Source organism: Oryctolagus cuniculus, chromosome 13 (genome assembly GCF_964237555.1).
Source record: "Oryctolagus cuniculus chromosome 13, mOryCun1.1, whole genome shotgun sequence".
In the NCBI taxonomy this organism is placed as follows: domain Eukaryota; kingdom Metazoa; phylum Chordata; class Mammalia; order Lagomorpha; family Leporidae; genus Oryctolagus; species Oryctolagus cuniculus.
The window spans coordinates 96140330-96159343 of NC_091444.1; the positions used below are offsets into that span (position 1 = coordinate 96140330).

Here is a 19014-nt window from a genome sequence, read left to right on the forward strand (position 1 = left end):
TTTCAGAGTATTGTTTGGTTACTGGGATAAATTCTACTTAAGATTTAATTAATTCAATTAGTAAGGACATTTTTCACAGCCTATGCAAAGATGACATTCAGAATCCACATTCCTCTTTCTTTGTACACATACAAACACACACACTTCGAAGATTTAGTTTTTCTGAAAAGTTTTGGTTCTTGGGGGATTACTGGAGAAATCGCTTATGTGGAACATCTCACTCCCCAAAGATGGCAGTTAAATGAAGTGTTACTCTGCTCCATTACCAGCATCAGAACCCTGCAGCTCAGATGCAAAGCGGAGAATTCAGGCAGCCACTGAGTGTGACAAGAAGCAAAAAAAGCTGCAGAGCTAAAAAGTGACACACTCAACTGATCTAAGTGTGGACCAGGCTGCCATTCTGACACTGGCTATTCAAGGAACCAAACACACACTCTGGTCACCACTATTTGTTCCAAAAATAAGCCAGACCTTCTGGCATTTGTTTTCTTCCTCACTCTGCTGGTTCTGCACAACACACAGTGGTTTCAGCCAACACCGGGAATCTGATAGAGAGCTTGTGCATGTTCCCGTGAGTCTGGACTGAACTATCTCGGGAAGTTTCTGGTCTGTGTCAACAATGTGACAGTTATTTTTTAGGTCAACCCCATGAAAAGAGATACAATCTGACAGCTTCCAACAAAGCTGTCAAGTAGAATAATTTAGTACTAATTTTCTTGATGTCCTTATTTTTATTAGTTCCTAAACAGCTCTTCCTACACGAGGAATTTTTAACAGGTTAAGATAAGGGATATCCTGATGCGAAGGACTCACTCCATAAATTACTGTCTATTCAAACTATGGGATGCTAGGCTGAGAAGAAAAGTGATGCAGCAGCTCTGCAGGTGCTAGCCTATGAAAATCAAAGATACCTGCAGAATGGTGTCCTTCACATCAAGGAATAACTGTGCTTGCATGGTTATTTATGTGATCACAGAGAAACAGTCCATCATTAACACAAAAGAAACACTCCCAAAACACTTAAAACAATCAATGCAGTTAGATCTCATTTCTGCCAACTACTGTATATTATATTTCTCTGTGAATCTGTGCAACCTATTTAGGCTGACTAATAAAGCTGAGGTAAAAACCCAAAGTGGAACAATATATTGGGAGTTTATACTTAATTGCCCAATAGTCCCCAGAGAGCCTCAGCCTTAGTTTTATTATTGCCAGGAATTATGTAAATCCAAAGTTTGTCAAAATAAAATTATTTTTAATCCACCTAACTAAAAGATAACAGAACAATCATAATTTCAGAAATGTGGGGCCAACGCTGTGGCGTGTAGGTTAAGCCTCCCATCTACACATATGCACGCCAATTCATGTCGCTGCTAATGGCTGGGAACTCAGTGGAAGACAGCCCAAGTGCCTGGGCCCCTGCACCCACATAGGAGAAAGGAAGAAGCTCCTGGTTCTGGCTTTGGATTGGCCCAGCTCCGGCCACTGAGGCCATTTGGGGAGTGAATCAGCAAATGGAAGACCTCTCTCTCTCTCTTTCCCTCTCTCTGTTTGCAACTCTGCCTCTCAAATAAATAAATATTTTTAAAAAGATTTCAGAAATGTGGATAAAGTTATATAGGACTGGGAGAATCTGAGTTCAAAGACGTGAGATATGGTTCTAAGGCAAACAATGGTTTTGAGGCTACTGTTATCTACAGTCATTTTATTTCTCAAATATCCAAATCTATGGTGGGAGGCAATTATAAAACCACCCTTCTGTCCCTAGAAGGCACTAATCAGTAGATTCCTGTTTATCATACCCCTCCTCAGTTGTCCAAAATAAACACTCTGAAGGCACAAGCTGCCCACCCTTCCCAGAACCTACACAGGAGCTGATTCTGCATGCTGACTTTGATCAAGCACAACATTCAGCTATAATTAAAATCGACCACCATTCAGGTAAAAATGTCATTTTCTAAACACATTTTACTCTTGAAAAGCATAAAGAAAACTGTTTTACCAGGATATAAAATTCAAAACTACTTTCATATTTGTAAGTACACAGGAATTATCTAGAATTTAGTATGTGGTACCAAGTATCTCCCCTGATTTTCTTTGGCAAAAAAGGCATATGAAAATGTCACAACTTGAGAGTAATCTTGTAATTTTCAAATTGATTTTTTTTTTTTTTTTTTGACAGGCAGAGTTAGACAGTGAGAGAGAGAGAGACAGAGAGAAAGGTCTTCCTTTGCCATTGGTTCACCCTCCAATGGCCGCTGCGGCCCGCGCACCAAGCTGATCCGAAGCCAGGAGCCAGGTGCTTCTCCTGGTCTCCCATGGGGTGCAGGGCCCAAGCACTTGGGCCATCCTCCACTGCACTCCAGGGCCACAGCAGAGAGCTGGACTGGAAGAGGGGCAACCGGGACAGAATCCGGCACCCTGACAGGGACTAGAACCCAGGGTGCTGGTGCCGCAGGCGGAGGATTAGCCTAGTGAGCCGCGGCACCAGCCTCAAATTGATTTTTAAATTGTTTTGTCATATGTAGTTTTTTGTTTTCTTTAAAAGTACCAGAAGTTCACATTTTGGGGATAAAGGTACAACCATGTGAAAAGGAAAGAAGAAAATTTTTGTATTCTAGAATATGGTATATATGTTGAGGTAACGTCACATTTTTTCAATGCCAAAGAGTACTCACTCTTGTAAACAGTCAGTCAGGCATAAACTAGAATGATGGGCCACCCATGGAAGAAGCTTAATGACCAGTGACTGCTTCAACTCTCAGTTCCCTTTCATAGCAACTGAAACAAAATAGAACAAGACAAAACAAAACAAAAAAAGAGGAGGAGTGAGGGGAAGGGAAAAAACTACCAAGCACATAGGAAAGGTGGCAGTGCCGAGCAGGCAGAATTTGAGAAAGTAAGACTGAAGATAGGATCCTTCTGTTTAGGAACAATCTAAATGGTCATCCGTCATGTTCTTTCAAAGACAGTAGAGAATTTCATCTAAAAATGAACAGCTTGACAGTAAGAGCCTCTTGCAAGCACACAGAGTTAGCTATACACTTTCCACAGAATGACAGTCTACACTGGCATGGTCTGCGTGTTGGGTTCAACTCCACAAGAGTTTACAAGAAAAATGCAGTGGAGAGGAAAGGGTTAAGTTTTAAAGACAGGCTTGGGGCAGGCTCTGTCTTCAGCTTAGCTCTTAAAGCTGCCACCTGCAGTGCCAGCATCCCAGCAGGCATCCAGTATGGGCTCCTTGTCCCTGCTGCTCCACTTCCTATCCAGTTCTCTGCTTTGGCCTGGGAAAGCAGTAAAAGAGGGCCCAAGTCCTTGGGCCCCTACACCTGCCTGGGAGACCCAGAGGAAGCTCCTGTATCCTGGCTTCAGATGGGTGTAGCTCTGGACCTTGCGGCCAATTGGGAAGTGAACCAGCAGATGGATGACCTATTCCCCCCCGCCCCCCGCCTCTCCTTCTCTCTCTGTGTAACTCTGACTTTCAAATAAGTAAATAAATCTTTAATAAAAAAAAAAAAAGGCTTACTGAATTATATCGCCATGTGAAAAACACATAAATATATAAGGATGTACTTTACTTCAGGTAAAAACCATTGAATTTCCATCCCAAAACATGATGATTAGGACAAAAATATATGAGAACTGCCAAAAGCTGAAATTTCTGTCACATTCCAAAATATTCAAATAAAACATTTCTATTATTTCTAAAAACAATAACACATTAAAATTTTGTGTTAAGAAAACAATCTTTTAAAGTATATAAAATTATTTTCCACATAAATTGGTACACATTGGGCCTCTAATAACTAGTCAAATAACAGCAGCCACAGAGTTACACCAAGTAAATACTATTAGGGTAGAATTTCTGATATAATGAAGAGATGTCATAATACAGAGTAAAAGCAAATGTGACACATCAAAACAGAAAAAGGCTTATTAGTTCTTTCCAAAAAATTATGATAAAAGGCTTAAGCAGAGCTTACATCAAGGAGTTCTATCTCTGTCCAGCAAAGATAATGACAGTACAAATTTCAAGGGGACCCATTTAGCTAGTTTTTTATCTTACAGTGGACCATGGTATCTAAAGTCCAGTTTTTCAAAAAGGCATAGAATTGTAAAACCATAGAGGTAGCAGTGAGAGAAAATGAAAAGGAAAATATATGTCTCTCCCAGCACCTGGGCCAATAATCTTGACACCTATATAATTATACATGCCTTAAGAAAATCCAATAACAGATATTCAAATGAACTGGACAGTTAAATTTCCAAAAATGTATTCCTCATCATGTTAATATGAATTATGCAAACAAGGGATTTTATAGTCACATATGGTTAATAAATATTATTGTGGCTGGCATTATGGCATAATGGGTAAAGCCACTGCCTGCAAGGTCAACATCCCATATGAGCACCAATTCATGTCCCAGCTGCTCTACTTCCAATCCAGCTACTTGCTAATGGCCTGAGAAAAGCAGTGGAAGATGACCCAAGTAATTGGACCCCTGCCACCCACATGGGAGATGTGGATAAAGCTCCTGGCTCCTGGTTTCAGCCTGATCCAGACCTGGCTGTTGTGGCCCTCTGGGAAGGGAATCAGCAGATGGAAGATATCTAGCCCCCTTTTCTCCCTTTCTCCCTCCCTTCCTCCCACTCTCGGTCTCCACATCTTTCTCTCTGTAACTCTCTCAAATTAAAAAAAAAAAAAAAAAAAAAAAGAAGCACTGCCTCTGTTTAAGCAATGATTCATTAAAAACTGACTTTTGGGGCTGCCACTGTGGCACAGTAGTTTAACCCTCCACCTGCAGCACCAGCATCCCATATGGACAATGGATCTAGTCCCAGCTGCTCCTCTTCCAATCCAGCTCTCTGCTGTGGCCTGGGAAAGCAGTAGAAGAGGGCCAAGCACTCTGATCTCATCATCAGCCTTAATGCATCTGGTCTGGCTGAGAAGCCCATGAGAGCATTTCAGGCATGGAAAGCTAAGACACTGTGGCAAAAATATTGTCCTACATGAAGGATCTCTGTGAATGAGATCCTAGTGGAAAAAATGGGCCATCAAAGAAGGAGGTACTTTTCTCTGAAGGGAGGAGAGAACTTCCATTTTTCTTATGACCTTGCCTAAATACTGATGGAGACGGTGGACTCAAAAGGCTTCCATAGCCTTGGCAGCTCATGCCAAAAGCCCTAGGTATGGGAGACCAGGAAAAGCACCTGGCTCCTGGCTTCGGATCAGCACGATGTGCCAGCCGCAGAGCGCCGGCCGCGGCAGCCATTGGAGGGTGAACCAACGGTAAAAAGGAAGACCTTTCTCTCTGTCTCTCTCACTGTCCACTCTGCCTGTCAAAAAAAAAAAAAAAAAAAAAAAAAAAAAAAGCCCTAGGTAATCACTGAAGCCATACATAAGAGTGTTAATTGTTAAATTAACAACAGGAGTCACTGTGCACTTACTCTCCACGCAGGACCTCTGTCCTCAATGAGTTGTACTATGAGAATTAACTGTAAAACCTGTTCTCAAACAGTTTTTTATACTTTGTGTGTATGTGTGTGTGTGTGTGTGTGTGTGTGTAAACTATTGAAATCTTTACTTGGTATAGAGTTGGTCTTCTGCGTATAACGTTAACTGAAAAGGAATCTTAATGGAGAATGGGACTGGGATTGGGAAAGGGGGGGGTGGGAGTGGGGGTGAAAGGACAGGTATGGTGGGAAGAATCACTAGATTCCTGAAGTTGTATTCATAAATAAAAGGTTTCTAAAAAATTTAAAAAACTAAAATGGTTGATTGCTTGGGCCTCTGCACCTGCTTGGGAGACCCGGAAGAAACTCCCAGCTCCCAGCTTTGGATCAGCTCAGCTCTGGCTGCAGAGGCCATTTGGGAAGTGAACCAGCTGATAGAAGACCCTTTTCTTTCTGTCTCTCCCTCTGTTTGTAACTCAATCTCTCAAATAAATAAACAACAAAATCTTGAAAAAAAAACAAAGAGGAGTTATTTTTAAAAAATTGATTTTTCAGGACTATACCAACATAAATAACAAATTTCTAAAGAACTACATGTCTAAATGTTGCTTTTAATATTCGGGAAAAGAAACAAGTTAAAAGGACTCAAGAAAATCATCCTGGAAAATCAAGGAGTCACTTACCAGACTAGAAGCCAGCACTGTAACTCTAAAAATGAACTCTTAAGGGAGCATTTTCACTCATTTATTAAGGTGCAGACACTGTGCTAAGTGCTGGATAGGCAGACACGATGGCGACTGCCCTAGGACTGAGGGTGGTAACGAAATGGGAATATAACATTAGGACTTCATGGATGTCCACAAGGATGTTGCTGATCACAGGAGAAGAGCCTCCACAGAGGATCCATCAGAATGGGAGGCCTAGAGTTTGTTTTTACAAGTCACACTTGGAATATTATAGATAAGTGCTAAACAGGACACTGCTGACATTAACCATTCCTCAGCTCTTAACTGGGAACAAAATCCTCATATCTGCTTTCAATGAAAGCTTGTCTTGGTATGGTATACACCCCTATAAACATTTGCAAGATAAAACGTTCTATATGCTTTATTTGTTAAGTGGGCTCCAAGCTGCAGAATCTCTGAGACAAAAAATCATAGTTGCTATCTAAGATTCCTCAACTGAAACCCTGTAAGATGTCTCCTTCCCCCCTTTACTAAGCTTGAGGTATTCCTAGAGGACTTCTACTGATCTAATATTAGAAAGAAATACTGGGCCGGCACCACGGCTCACTAGGCTAATCCTCCACCTTGCGGCACCGGCACACCAGGTTCTAGTCCCGGTCGGGGCACCGGATTCTGTCCCAGTTGCCCCTCTTCCAGTCCAGCTCTCTGCTGTGGCCTGGGTGTGCAGTGGAGGATGGCCCAAGTGCTTGGGCCCTGCACCCCATGGGAGACCAGGAGAAGCACCTGGCTCCTGCCTTTGGATCGCCGCAGCGCACCGGCCGCGGCGGCCATTGGAGGGTGAACCAACGGCAAAGGAAGACCTTTCTCTCTGTCTCTCTCTCTCTCACTGTCCACTCCGCCTGTCAAAAAATAAAAAAAAAAAATTTTAAAAAAGAAAGAAATATTTTTGTATTCAATAAAGACATCTATAGCTCCCTCTGCTGACCAAGTCCTAAGCCTGCATGGGGAGTGGTGCCAGGGCACCCCAGGCAATGGTGCTAAGCTACCCTTAATCTACACAGACCCTGGAGGCAGAAGAGCTAACCAGCCTCGACACTCCTAGTAAGACCTGCCAATTCAGAAAGGCTTAAAGAAAGTTAAACTTCTCTTCTCTCACTCTACAACAAAGAAAAATCTTTTCAAACTTACTTTCAGATTTACTATCAATAAAGAATGTTCATACTTAACGAGAAAACACAGACAATCTGAATAACAGTAGTACTGCACATAGGTATATCTATTTTCATTTAAAACTTTGATTCTCATTATTGTAGACTGAATGCAAGTATTAACTTAAGTCTTGGAAGATGTAGGTGAGAGACAGGATTCATGTGAATTATACACTCCACATTTACTCTAAACTCTCACCTGATTAATTTAAAAATAAGCTCTTGGGGCCAGTGTGTGGCGTAGCAGGTAAAGCCACCACTTGCAGTGCGAATGGAAGACCGACCTCCCTCCCTCCCTCTCTCTCTCTCTCTCTGCCTCTCCTTCTCTGTGTAACTCTGACTTCCAAATAAATAAATAAATCTAGAAAGAAAAAAAAAAAGAGGTATCTAGTATTCACTCAAACTGTAAAATAAACAAATAAACTCTTAAAACTTTCTGTGATCACAGATCTACATTTAAGAAAAGAACTCAGGGTGGGCTTGTCACAGCACTTAAAACACTTCCCATATTGGAGTGCCTGAGTTCAAGTTCTCGTTCTGCTTTTGATTCCAGTTTCCTGTTAATGTACACCCTGGAAGGCAGCAACTGATGGCTCAAGTACCTAGGTACATGACACCTACATGAAAGAGACCCAGACTGAGTTCCTGGCTCCTGACTTCAACATGGCCCAACCCGAGCAGTTGTGGGCATTTGGGGAGTGAACCAGAAGATGGAAGAGCTGTCTTTGTCTTTCTCCCTCTGTTTTTCAAATAAATAAATATTTTTAAATATAAGAACTCCTTCATAGCCAGCTGCATTCCTCATAAGTTTATTTCTCTAAAAGTTAACTATTACTTCATTTACATGACAGTTGCAAAAACACACCACAAATACATATTTTAGACAAAATACCAGCATTCCCTAAGATTTTACAACCAGAGGGAGACAAATGAGAAACAATCTATTGTTGAAACATCCTTAAAAGAACAGGTCATCAAAGGAGGTACCTTTCTCTGAAGAGAGGAGAGAACTTCCACTTTGACTATGACCTTGTCCAAATATGATCAAGGTCGGCGAACTCAAAAGGCTTCCATAGCCTTGGCAGCTCATGACAAGAGCCTGGGGTGATTACTGACACCATAAACAAGAGTGTCAATTTGTTAAGTCAACAACAGGAGTCACTGTGCACTTACTCCTCATGTGGGATCTCTGTCCTTAATGTGCTGTACATTGTTATTTAATGCTATAACTAGTACTCAAACAGTATTTTTCACTTTATGTTTCTGTGTGGGTGCAAACTGTTGAAATTTTTACTTAATATATGCTAAACTGATCTTCTGTATATAAAGAGAATTGAAAATGAATCTTGATGTGAATGGAAAGGGAGGGGGGGGGTGGGAGGAAGTTATGGGGGGAAGCCATTGTAATCCATAAGCTGTACTTTGGAAATTATATTCATTAAATAAAAGTTCAAAAAAAGAAAAACAAAATCCTTAAAAAGCTAAAACATGCACTTCCATAAACTCCCACTATTCCGAGTACATTCTTGCCCCATTCTGCATAAAACAAAACAAAAATAAAATTTTTCAGACAAATCCAATAGGGCAACAGAAGAGTCAGAATGCAACCAAAAAGGTCTCTGAATAACAAAGACTACGAAGTAATTGGGACGCACCAGCAGAGACTGCTCTAGAATTACTTTCCTAGACTCAAACTTCACTTTCCCTCAGGCAGCTCTCTCAATCACCTGGCCTCCTTCAATTTCTTCCTGAACAGAGATGGCACCAGCAAGACTCTGTGAAAGTCAGCAAGTCCAACCTGTAAAATGCCACACACCAAGGACTCACCAAACCCTGATCATTCTGACCCCGTCTCCGGACACAATGCTTCAGCCCTCCCTGCGGCCCAGCAAGCGCCTCCGTTCAGTCCTTGCAGCAGTAAGCATGGCAGGGGAACACGGACCCATCTCCTTGTGACTGCATCTCCTCCTCCACAACTGAAGTACAGCTGCCCTATTCTCTACACACAAAACTTCCTGCTTAATTCAATTTTCAACTATCTAATGGACTTTTCTTGATCTAGTACAGCAGTCAATTCATTAAGAAGCTGTTCACTTTTTCCAACCTAGCCCACCTTACTCTGCCAGGGCAACAGCACTCAGAGACAAAGGGTCGTGTGCAAGGTACAGAGGCCCACAGTCAAGTCCACTTAAAGCCAGAAATAAAAATGATAATCAAGGATCACAACTATTAAGTCTACAAATCTATGCTCAGACTCAAAAAATAAAGTGCCAGATAATGAGTACAGAAAGAATGACAGAATTACAAACATCACCCTTTTGAAACATTAATGTACTAAGTATTTGGGACAAAGATCCACAGTGATATTTAGATCCATTGGATGAAACAATACTAAGGATTAAGATATGAATATCTTAAAAGTATCTCCTACTAACTTCAAACTGGAACGCATACCTCCAAGTAGGGAGAAGTGGCAAACAACACCTTAACCGTGGGATACAAATGGGCATACCCAACAGCGAGATATCTGGCATTATGTGTATCTGGTACGATGCAAAAAGCATACAATCACAGCTGAGACATGCTTTCATCAAAAAACTGCCAAAACACGGAACACTACAAGACAGCTGCTTCAGGTTCTTCACAGAAAAATCCAATGTCATAAAAACTGACAATCAAAAATGAGAGGAGGACGATCTCAGATTAAAAATCGAGGACAGAGGAAGTAATATCTAAATGCAATGAATGGGGACAGGTGTCTGGCACAGTGGTTAAGTAACCTCCTGGGATGTTCACATTCCATATTAGAGTACATGGTGTGAGTCCTGGCTACTCTGCTTCCAATTCACCTTCCTGCTAATGTGCATCCTAAGGAGGAAGCAGGTGATGGTTCAGGTACTTGGGTCCCTGCATATGGGGGACCTAGATTGAGATTCAGGCTCCTGGCTTCTGTCTGGTATAGTCCCGGCTACTGCAGGCATTTGGGGAATGAACCACCAGCACTCTTGTCTTTATCATTCACTGCCTTTCAAATAACTTTTATGGAAGCTTGAAACTTTTCAAAATAAAAGGCTTAGAAAAAATCTTCAGCTTCATAAGTAAGATTGTCTAAGTGTGAATCCTCACTGCTGGGTCTCTGAGTGCCCTCACTGTACACTCTGGTGTACAGCAAGAATGGCCCCTCACATACCCTGGAATGCACTGCTGCCAGACAGGGCTATTTGCATGTGAGTCTCCTTTGCACATGGTAGATACAGGGGAGTATCACATCCAGGCTAATGTGGCTGAGAAGCAGCTGCACCCCTGCTATGACCTCTTCCCCACTAACAAGGAGGACATACAAGACTGAGCCCTGACAAGGGTGGAACCACACACAATGGGGCTCTCAAGGGCCCAACTAGGGCCAGGCCATACTGTGAGGGAGTGGCAATGCAACACTGTATTGTGTTCAGCCACTGATTAACAGACATTTTCCTTTACTTTGGTTATCATAACCCAAGCTAGTAAAATAAAAACTTTCCTCAACATATGTCAAGTTCTGGGTAATATATTAAAATATATGTTTGTAATCACTAATGTTCCTGCAGGCTCTCAGACTCAAGTATTATTTAATCAATTTCAAGCAATTTCCTCTCAAACACTTCATTAACATTTTGAACATGAAATCTAAACTTTAGTGTCTAACACTGAGTATTATGATGGGCAGGCACTTATCTGGATATCAGGATAAGAAGCAAGACAAGCACTGTCACCCAGATGAGACACAGAGTCTGGAGGGGAAGCAGTGCACTGGGGAGCAGAAGTCAGGATCCACTTGGGAGGTATGACTGAACATCAGTCTTGCTGACAGACTGGATGGGGGACTCATGAAAGAGAGTTTTAAATAAGAAAAATCAAGAAATAGCCAAAGGTCTGTATGTCTGGACAGATGTTACACTGTCATTGACTGAGACTGAGAAGGGTCAGACTGGGGGAAGAATAAGTTTCTGGAAAAAAAAAAAAAAACCACAATTCTGTTAAGACATCTTTATATATGAGGGGGCCTAAGAGAAATCCAGGCAGAGAAGGACGTACATGAGATTGAGCGTCTGTGTGTGTGTATGTGTGTGCACACACATGTGCATCGTTTAGAACACATGCTGCAAATACACGTAGTAACAAAAAACAAGACTAAAAACATTTAGTAACATGATCTGAGCAGCTACAAACTGCTCCAACTGGACCTTCTCCATGGATGACATGACCATACTAGTTACTTGTGCCACAAACCCTTGAGTGTTTTGATTTCTCTCTCTTCCCCTACTGTCCCAAGTCCAAACCCATCCAATTTCCTCATAGCATTTAAGTATCTTTTTTTAATCTCCTAAATTCTTGGAAATCTCAAAAATGCAGCTAAATGCTCAGGAAAAAAAAACATTTTGAAAGAGAATAAAGTTGCAAATACTGAAAATTAAGATTAGATTTACATTTTATTGTCAACCCATGAATAGTTAAGAATGTTCTCATGAATAGTTAAGAATGGATCTCTGAACTACCGCAACTCACTCCGTGTGTCCCTGGAAAACATTCACGGAGTGGATGGAAGGGTCCCTGAAATCCCAGAGACGGAAAGTTGTGTCACGGGAGGAGGTCACCACGAGCCGCTGGGTGGGGTGTGTGCAACAGTGCGTTAACTCCTGGTCATGCCCTACAACCAAGTACAACAAAAATGCAAGATCATCCACATACAGATACACAATTAGAATGAAACTTTAAAAAACAAACAAAAAATTTAAAGTTCTTATGGGTTCTACTGTTAGCATTCAATGGAAAGGTAAACCTAAAGAACTCACTTAATAACAAGTGAGTCACATATTTTCCTTCAGAAGCTGGAAGGCCTATCAAACATCCTTTTAAAACAAACAGGGAAGCAGGTATATGTATAATCTGTTTTCTGATCCTAACAGCAAGAAGGTCGGGTAAATCCACAGGCTGAATATGTGAACAATGTAAAATTTAATTCCAAAATATCTTCTAATGATATAACACTTTGGGCCCTCAGTAAAATGCAATCTTTAACATTCAGGAAATGTACGTCCTGACACACTTGCAAAAACTATGGTAGAATTCTAGGATGTCTCCAAGACTCCATCTTTAGATGCACACCCTATATAACACTCTTCTTGTGCACTGGGGCAGAACCTGTTAATATGATGAAATACTTCGCTAGCGAGTATGGCTTATTATAGGGCAAAAAGGATTTTGCAGATGTGATATGGTCCTTAATCAGTTAACTAAGTTAATCAAGAGTTTGTCCCAGTGGTTTTACCTAACCAAGTGGACCCTTCCAAACAGGCCAGGCCTTCTCAAGAGAATTAATCAGGGCCGTAAAGACAGCTCTCACTGGCCCAAAAGAAACCAAACTGTTTGTAGTTGGTAAAAGGTCTTTTTTTGGAGGGACCACCAGGGATTTGAGGGAAGCCTGTGGTGCTCAGAACAGTCCCCAAGTGAAAGTTAGCAAGAAAACAGAGGCTTTAATCACACCAACCACCAGGAAATGTATTCTTCCAACTACCAGTGAGCTTAGAAGAGGAGTAAAAGCCTCAGTGGGGTCTCGCCTGGTCAACCACTTCACTTCAGCCTTCAAGGCCCTGAGAAGAGGAACATCTATGATGGACACAGAAATCCTGACCCAGGAAACCAGGAGGTAATAAATTCCTATTGTTTTATAGAGCCACTAAGTTTGCAGAAATTTGTTATAGAACAAAAGGATATCACCCATATTTCAAATATCTAGATAATACACACTACGGTTAAGTCCTCTAAAGATAAAATCCATTTAGCTACCAATAGTTCTATTAGAAAGGACTTCAGAAAATTACAATCAAGGAGCCAACAACAGAGTACAGTTAGTTCTAGCCAAGAAATAATTTGCAAGATCAGACATAAACAAACATAAATCAAAGTGCATAACCAGAAAGTTCAAACATTTAAAGTACAGTACCTGTCAGAGAATGAACAAGCTCAGATGTCTCAACATCATACAGGTTCGCTGTTCTGTCCCAGGAAGCTGTCACTGCCTGCTTGCCTCCAACCAGCCAGTCAGCAGCTATGACCACGCCCTGGTGGCTCTTGAGAGATGTCAGTGGAATTCGAATGGTAGGGCAGTCACTGGACACATCTCCATCAATATCAGGTTCATCTTTATCAGAGCACTCAATTTCATCTTCTCCAGATATTTGTTGCTAATGTTAAAAATCAGAAAAAAAAATGTCCTGGGAATCCTGAGATTTTTCTGACACAGCTAAACAATCAGATGGTTCTCATTTAACTTTGTAAGGCAACTCTTTCATCATACTGAGCAATATCACAGCAGTCTGGCACTAACTGGTGCTAAATGAATGTTTATCAATTTCATAACTTGGTTAAAACCACAGGCCAAATCTAAGAAAATAAATTAAGGCTACTGTGATATCAAATGAAGCTATAATTCATGACCACTAACCAATAAAATGACGAAATGTTGAAAAAACATTTTAACTTTTCTCTACTTATTACTAGAAATGTAATATGAAACTAAAAATTACAATTAGAAGTCAATAATTTACCACAATAAAAAATGTATTTGGGGGCGACTGCTGAGGTATAGCAGGTAAAACCACTGCCAACTATAGCAGGTAAAAACATTGCCAGCATTCCATATGGGTGCCAGTTTATGTCCCGGCTGCTCCATTTCCAATCCAGCTCTCTGCTCTGGCCTGGGAAAGCAGTAGAAGGCGGCCCAAGTCCTTGGGCCCCTGCACCCTCGTGGGAGACCCGGAGGAAGCTCCTGGGTAGTGGCTTCGGATCAGCTTAGCTCCAGCCACTGCAGCCAGTTGGGAAGTGAACCAGCAGATGAAGACCTCTCTGTCTCTGCCTCTTCTCTCTGTGTTACTTTGACTTTCAAATAAATAAATAAATCTTTAAAAAAAAGGCATTTCAATTCTTATGAGCCTATTTAAAATACACCTAGAATTCTACTGTTATAATTTCTCACAGTATCATTGAAGTCTTTTGTCAAAAGCAAGGTTAATGTAAAAATAACATCCTAGGCTTCAATTCTTTAAGAAAACTTGTTTATTCACTCAACAAATAACGATCAGATGCTTACAAAGTACCAGGTCCCAGACAGCAGAGAAGGTGAGAGGTGATGCCTGTCACAGGTAACACTATGCTCATTCTACGTGGCAAGAATGCTGGAGTAAACAAGACTGAAACAGTCCCTGTCCTCAGAGGACTATTATTCTAGCAAGACAGACTGCTCCCCCACACACAAATATGGGAATATATGTCATAGGTACACATATGCAAGTATTGTAAGTAACACATATGCACACACTAGTATAATATATGTCACATGTACACAGACGTGCATGGGAATGTCACATGTATGCACTAATATGGAATATGTCAGATGTACGTATACAGAGAATCAGGTAGTAAAATAAACACTATGAAGAAAAAATAAGACACAGTTAAGGAATTGCTATTTTATATAAAATTTCTAGAAAATATTCTGGTAAGGTAACATTTGAACCAGAATGTGAGGAAAACCTGAGAGTAAGGCATGGAACACCAAGGGGAACAGCATCCCAAGCAGAGGGAGCAAGTGTAAAGGTCCTTGTGCACTAGACAGAGTCTGCCAGTTGTACACTGGGCATAGTGCAGGGGGAGACATGACCTAGGAAACAGCATATGTAAAACCTGGTAGCACAGCAGGTTAACGCCCTGGCCTGAGGCACTGGCATCCCATAGAGGTGCCTGTTCAAGTCCCAGCTACTCCACTTCCCATCCAGCTCTCTGCTGTGGCCTTGGAAAGCAGCAGAAGATGGCCCAAGTCCTTGGGCTCCTGCACTCGCATGGAAAACCCAGAGGAAGCTCCTGGCTCCCGGCTTCTGGCTTCAGATCAGCACAGCTCTGGCTGTTGCAGCCAACTGGGGAGTGAACCAGCGGATGGAAGACCTCTGTCTCTCTCTACCTCTCCTCTCTCTGTGTAGCTTTGACTTTCAAATAAATAAATAAATCTTTAAAAAAAAAAAAAAGAAAAAAAAGAACCTGGTAGAGGGGCCAGCGCTGTGGCATAATGGCTTAAGCCTCTGCCTCCAGCACCAGCACCCCATATGGGTGCCAGTTCGAGTACTGGTTGCTCCAGTTCCAATCCAGCTCCCTGCTAATGTGCCTGGGAAAGCAGCAGATGATGGCTCAAGTGCATCCTCGTTCAGCAGACCTTGATGAAGTTCCTGGCTCCTGGCTTCAGTCTGGTCCAGCCCTGGCCACTGCAGCCATTTGAGGAGTGAACCAGAAGATGGAAGACTTCTCTCTCTGCCTCTCCCTCTCTTTAAATCTGCCTTTAAAATAAATAATTCTTAAAAAAATTAAAAAATGGTAGAATAAGGAAAGAACTTTGAATTTTACTCTGCTGAAAAATCATCATACAGCTTTTCCAACAATATGATATAATCTGGTTTGTGCTAGCAAACGGGGAAAAAATGAAAGGCCTTTTTTGGGTAATTAAGTTAAAATGACTGGTGCCCTTATATAGGAAGAGATTAACAATACAGACATATACAGAGGAAAGGCCATGTGAGGACACAGCAGGAAGACAGCAATCTGCAAGCCAAGGAGAGAGACCTCAGAGAAACCAACCCTGATGACAACTGTGGGGTCCTGGGTTTCTAACCTTCATGAAATAATAACATAAATTTGTTATTTAAGCTGACCAGCCTATGGTATTTTATTACAGCAACCATAGAAAACAATAGGGGGAAATCAGTAGGAGATTATGGAAGTGTATACAAGTAAGAGATCACAAGCTGGACTACAGTGGTGGCTACAGAATTGCAAAGAAAGGCAAAATTAAAACATCCTCTGTGTAACAGTCAGGACTTGCAGACAAACCAACAGAATATGAGAAAAATACAGGAATTCACAATTTAAAGTTAAAAGGCCTAAACCAGTGGGTAAATAATGCTGACATTCTCTGAGACAAGTAGCACAATGGAAGAAGCATGTAGAGGAGACCAGAACCTAACTTCGGACAAATTACTTCATCTTGTCTGCGGGATATCCAGAGACTGAGTAAGAAAGATGGCTACAAAAGTTTGGATTAAAAACGGAGTTAAAGATGGTTTGGAAACTGAGGGTCAGAAACCACAGAAGATAATTAAAGCCTGGAGTACTGAGTGAGATCAGTGATAGACGACTGTAGGAGGAAAGCAGGTAGGCAGGTGGAGGGTCAGGAGAGGAGACCCACACACAGGTGAGAGGGAAGTATCAGGAGAGGTAAACGCCCAGACAAGAAGGTGGAAGGTCAGGAAGAACTCCCACAGGTAAGTGGGTAGTGTGTCAGAGACCCAGAAGTCTGGAGAAAAGCGACCCAAACAATAATACTCAAGGTGAAGGGAGAAAATGATAGAAATAAGGTACATGTTGGAGGGAGAGAAACAGCAATAAATGCAATTAAGGCACCTAAAAAGTTACTTGAAACTGTGTGGACAACATGGAGGGGAAAAATGATCAAGGCCCAGTAGAGTGGCAGGGGCACAAAGCTGGCTGGAGAGAAGTGTACCTTGGCAGAGAAAAGGGCACAAGTGACACCTGTGAGACTGTCATCATGAGCAAACCACCAAGGTGATGAATCTTGATAAGCTGTGGGTCAGATGTGTGCTGTTGGGAAGGATCCAAAAAGGGGACAAACTTGATGATGCAAGACAGAAGGAATCACTGTAAGGGCAACATCTACAAGGAGGACAGCAGACAGGACCTTAAAGACAGGGAAAGATTATGCCCCATTACTGCAAGAGGACAGGTGCTGCCATGAACACAGGCCTCTAGGGGAGGAAGGGTATGGAAGTCCTCTTCAACTGCTTCCATCTCAGAGAATCAAGAAGCAAATACTGCAGCTGGAAGGGAGGAAAGAGGAAGAGTGAGCGAAGGAAGGAACAGGAAGTGCAACGACAGTGCTCAGGACAAGGCCTGCTGGCCATCAGAGGAGACCACCAACTCAGCCTAAGAACAGTCAGGGGCCGGCACTGTAGCACAGCAGTAGAGTCACTGCCTGCAGTGCTGGCATCCCATTTGGGTGCCGGTTCAAGTCCTAGCTGCTCCACTTCCGATCCAGCTCTCTGCTGTGGCCTGGGAAAGCAGTAGAAGATGGCCCAGATCCTTAGGCCCCTGCACCCACATGGGAGACACAGAGGAAGCTCCTGGCTTCAGATCTGCGCACCCAACTAGAGAGTTAACTGGCGGATCAAATACCTCTTTCTCTCTCTCTCTCTCTCTCTCTCTCTCTCTCTCTCTGCCTCTCCTTTTCTCTGTGTGTAACTCTGACTTTCAAAAAAATGAATAAATCTTTAAAAAAAAAAAAAAAGGTCATGGCCTGGCGCTGTGGTGTAGAGGATAAAGCCGTCACCTGCAGTGCTGAGATCCCATATGGGCACCAGTTCAAGTTCCAGCTGCTCCACTTCCAATCCAGCTCTCTGCTGTGGCCTGGGAAAGCAGTAGAAGATGGCCCAGATCCTTAGGCCCCTGCACCCACGTGGTAGACACAGAGGAAGCTCCTGGCTTCAGATCGGTGCACCCAACTAGAGTTAACTGGCGGATCAAATACCTCTTTCTCTTTCTCTCTCTCTCTCTCTCTCTCTGCCTCTCCTTTTCTCTGTGTGTAACTCTGACTTTCAAAAAAATGAATAAATCTTTAAAAAAAAAAAAAAAAAAGGGCCGGCGCCGCGGCTCACTAGGCTAATCCTCCGCCTAGCGGCGCCGGCACACCGGGTTCTAGTCCCGGTCGGGGCGCCGGATTCTGTCCCGGTTGCCCCTCTTCCAGGCCAGCCCTCTGCTGTGGCCAGGGAGTGCAGTGGAGGATGGCCCAGGTGCTTGGGCCCTGCACCCCATGGGAGACCAGGAAAAGCACCTGGCTCCTGGCTCCTGCCATCGGATCAGCGCGGTGCGCCGGCCGCAGCGCGCCGGCCGCGGCGGCCATTGGAGGGTGAACCAACGGCAAAGGAAGACCTTTCTCTCTGTCTCTCTCTCTCACTGTCCACTCTGCCTGTCAAAAAAAAAAAAAAAAAAAAAAAAAAAAAAAAAAAAAAAAAGGTCATGGCCTGGCGCTGTGGTGTAGAGGATAAAGCCGTCACCTGCAGTGCTGAGATCCCATATGGGCACCAGTTCAAGTTCCGGCTGCTCCACTTCCAATCCAGCTCTCTGCTATGGCCTGGGAAAGCGCACTTTCACCCACATGGGAGACCCAGAAGAAGCTTCTGGCTTCAGATCAGCTCAGCCCCAGCCATTGCAGACATTTGGGGAGTGAACCATCAAATGGGAAGACCTTTCTCTCTCTTTCTGCCTCTGCCTCTTTGTAACTCTGCCTTTCAAATAAATAAATCTTTTTTTTTTCTTTTTTTTTGGCCAGGCAGAGTTAGACAGTGAGAGAGAGAATTATAGACAGTGAGAAAGAGACAGAGAGAAAGGTGTTCCTTCCGTTGGATCACTCCCCTAATGGCCACTACGGCCGGCGCTGCACCGATCCGAGGCCAGGAGCAGGGTACTTCCTCCTGGTCTCCCATGCAGGTGCAGGAACCCAAGCACTTGGGCCATCCTCCACTGCCCTCCCGAGCCACAGCAGAGAGCTGGACTGGAAGAGGAGCAAC

At 42.8% G+C, this 19014-nt stretch overlaps 1 protein-coding gene across 4 annotated transcripts in view; it reads right to left on the minus strand.

Annotated features, from left to right (window-relative positions):
• Window positions 1-19014, minus strand: part of WDR37 (WD repeat domain 37) — a 69359-nt gene that overhangs the window by 13095 nt on the left and 37250 nt on the right. For all 4 annotated transcript variants that reach the window (XM_008274012.4, XM_002720814.5, XM_008274011.4 and 1 more), the window contains 2 exons: window positions 13332-13572; window positions 11894-12035 (listed from right to left, as the gene is read on the minus strand). In XM_008274012.4, the coding sequence (XP_008272234.1) occupies window positions 11894-12035; window positions 13332-13572 (383 nt within the window). The remainder of the gene's footprint in view (window positions 1-11893; window positions 12036-13331; window positions 13573-19014) is intronic.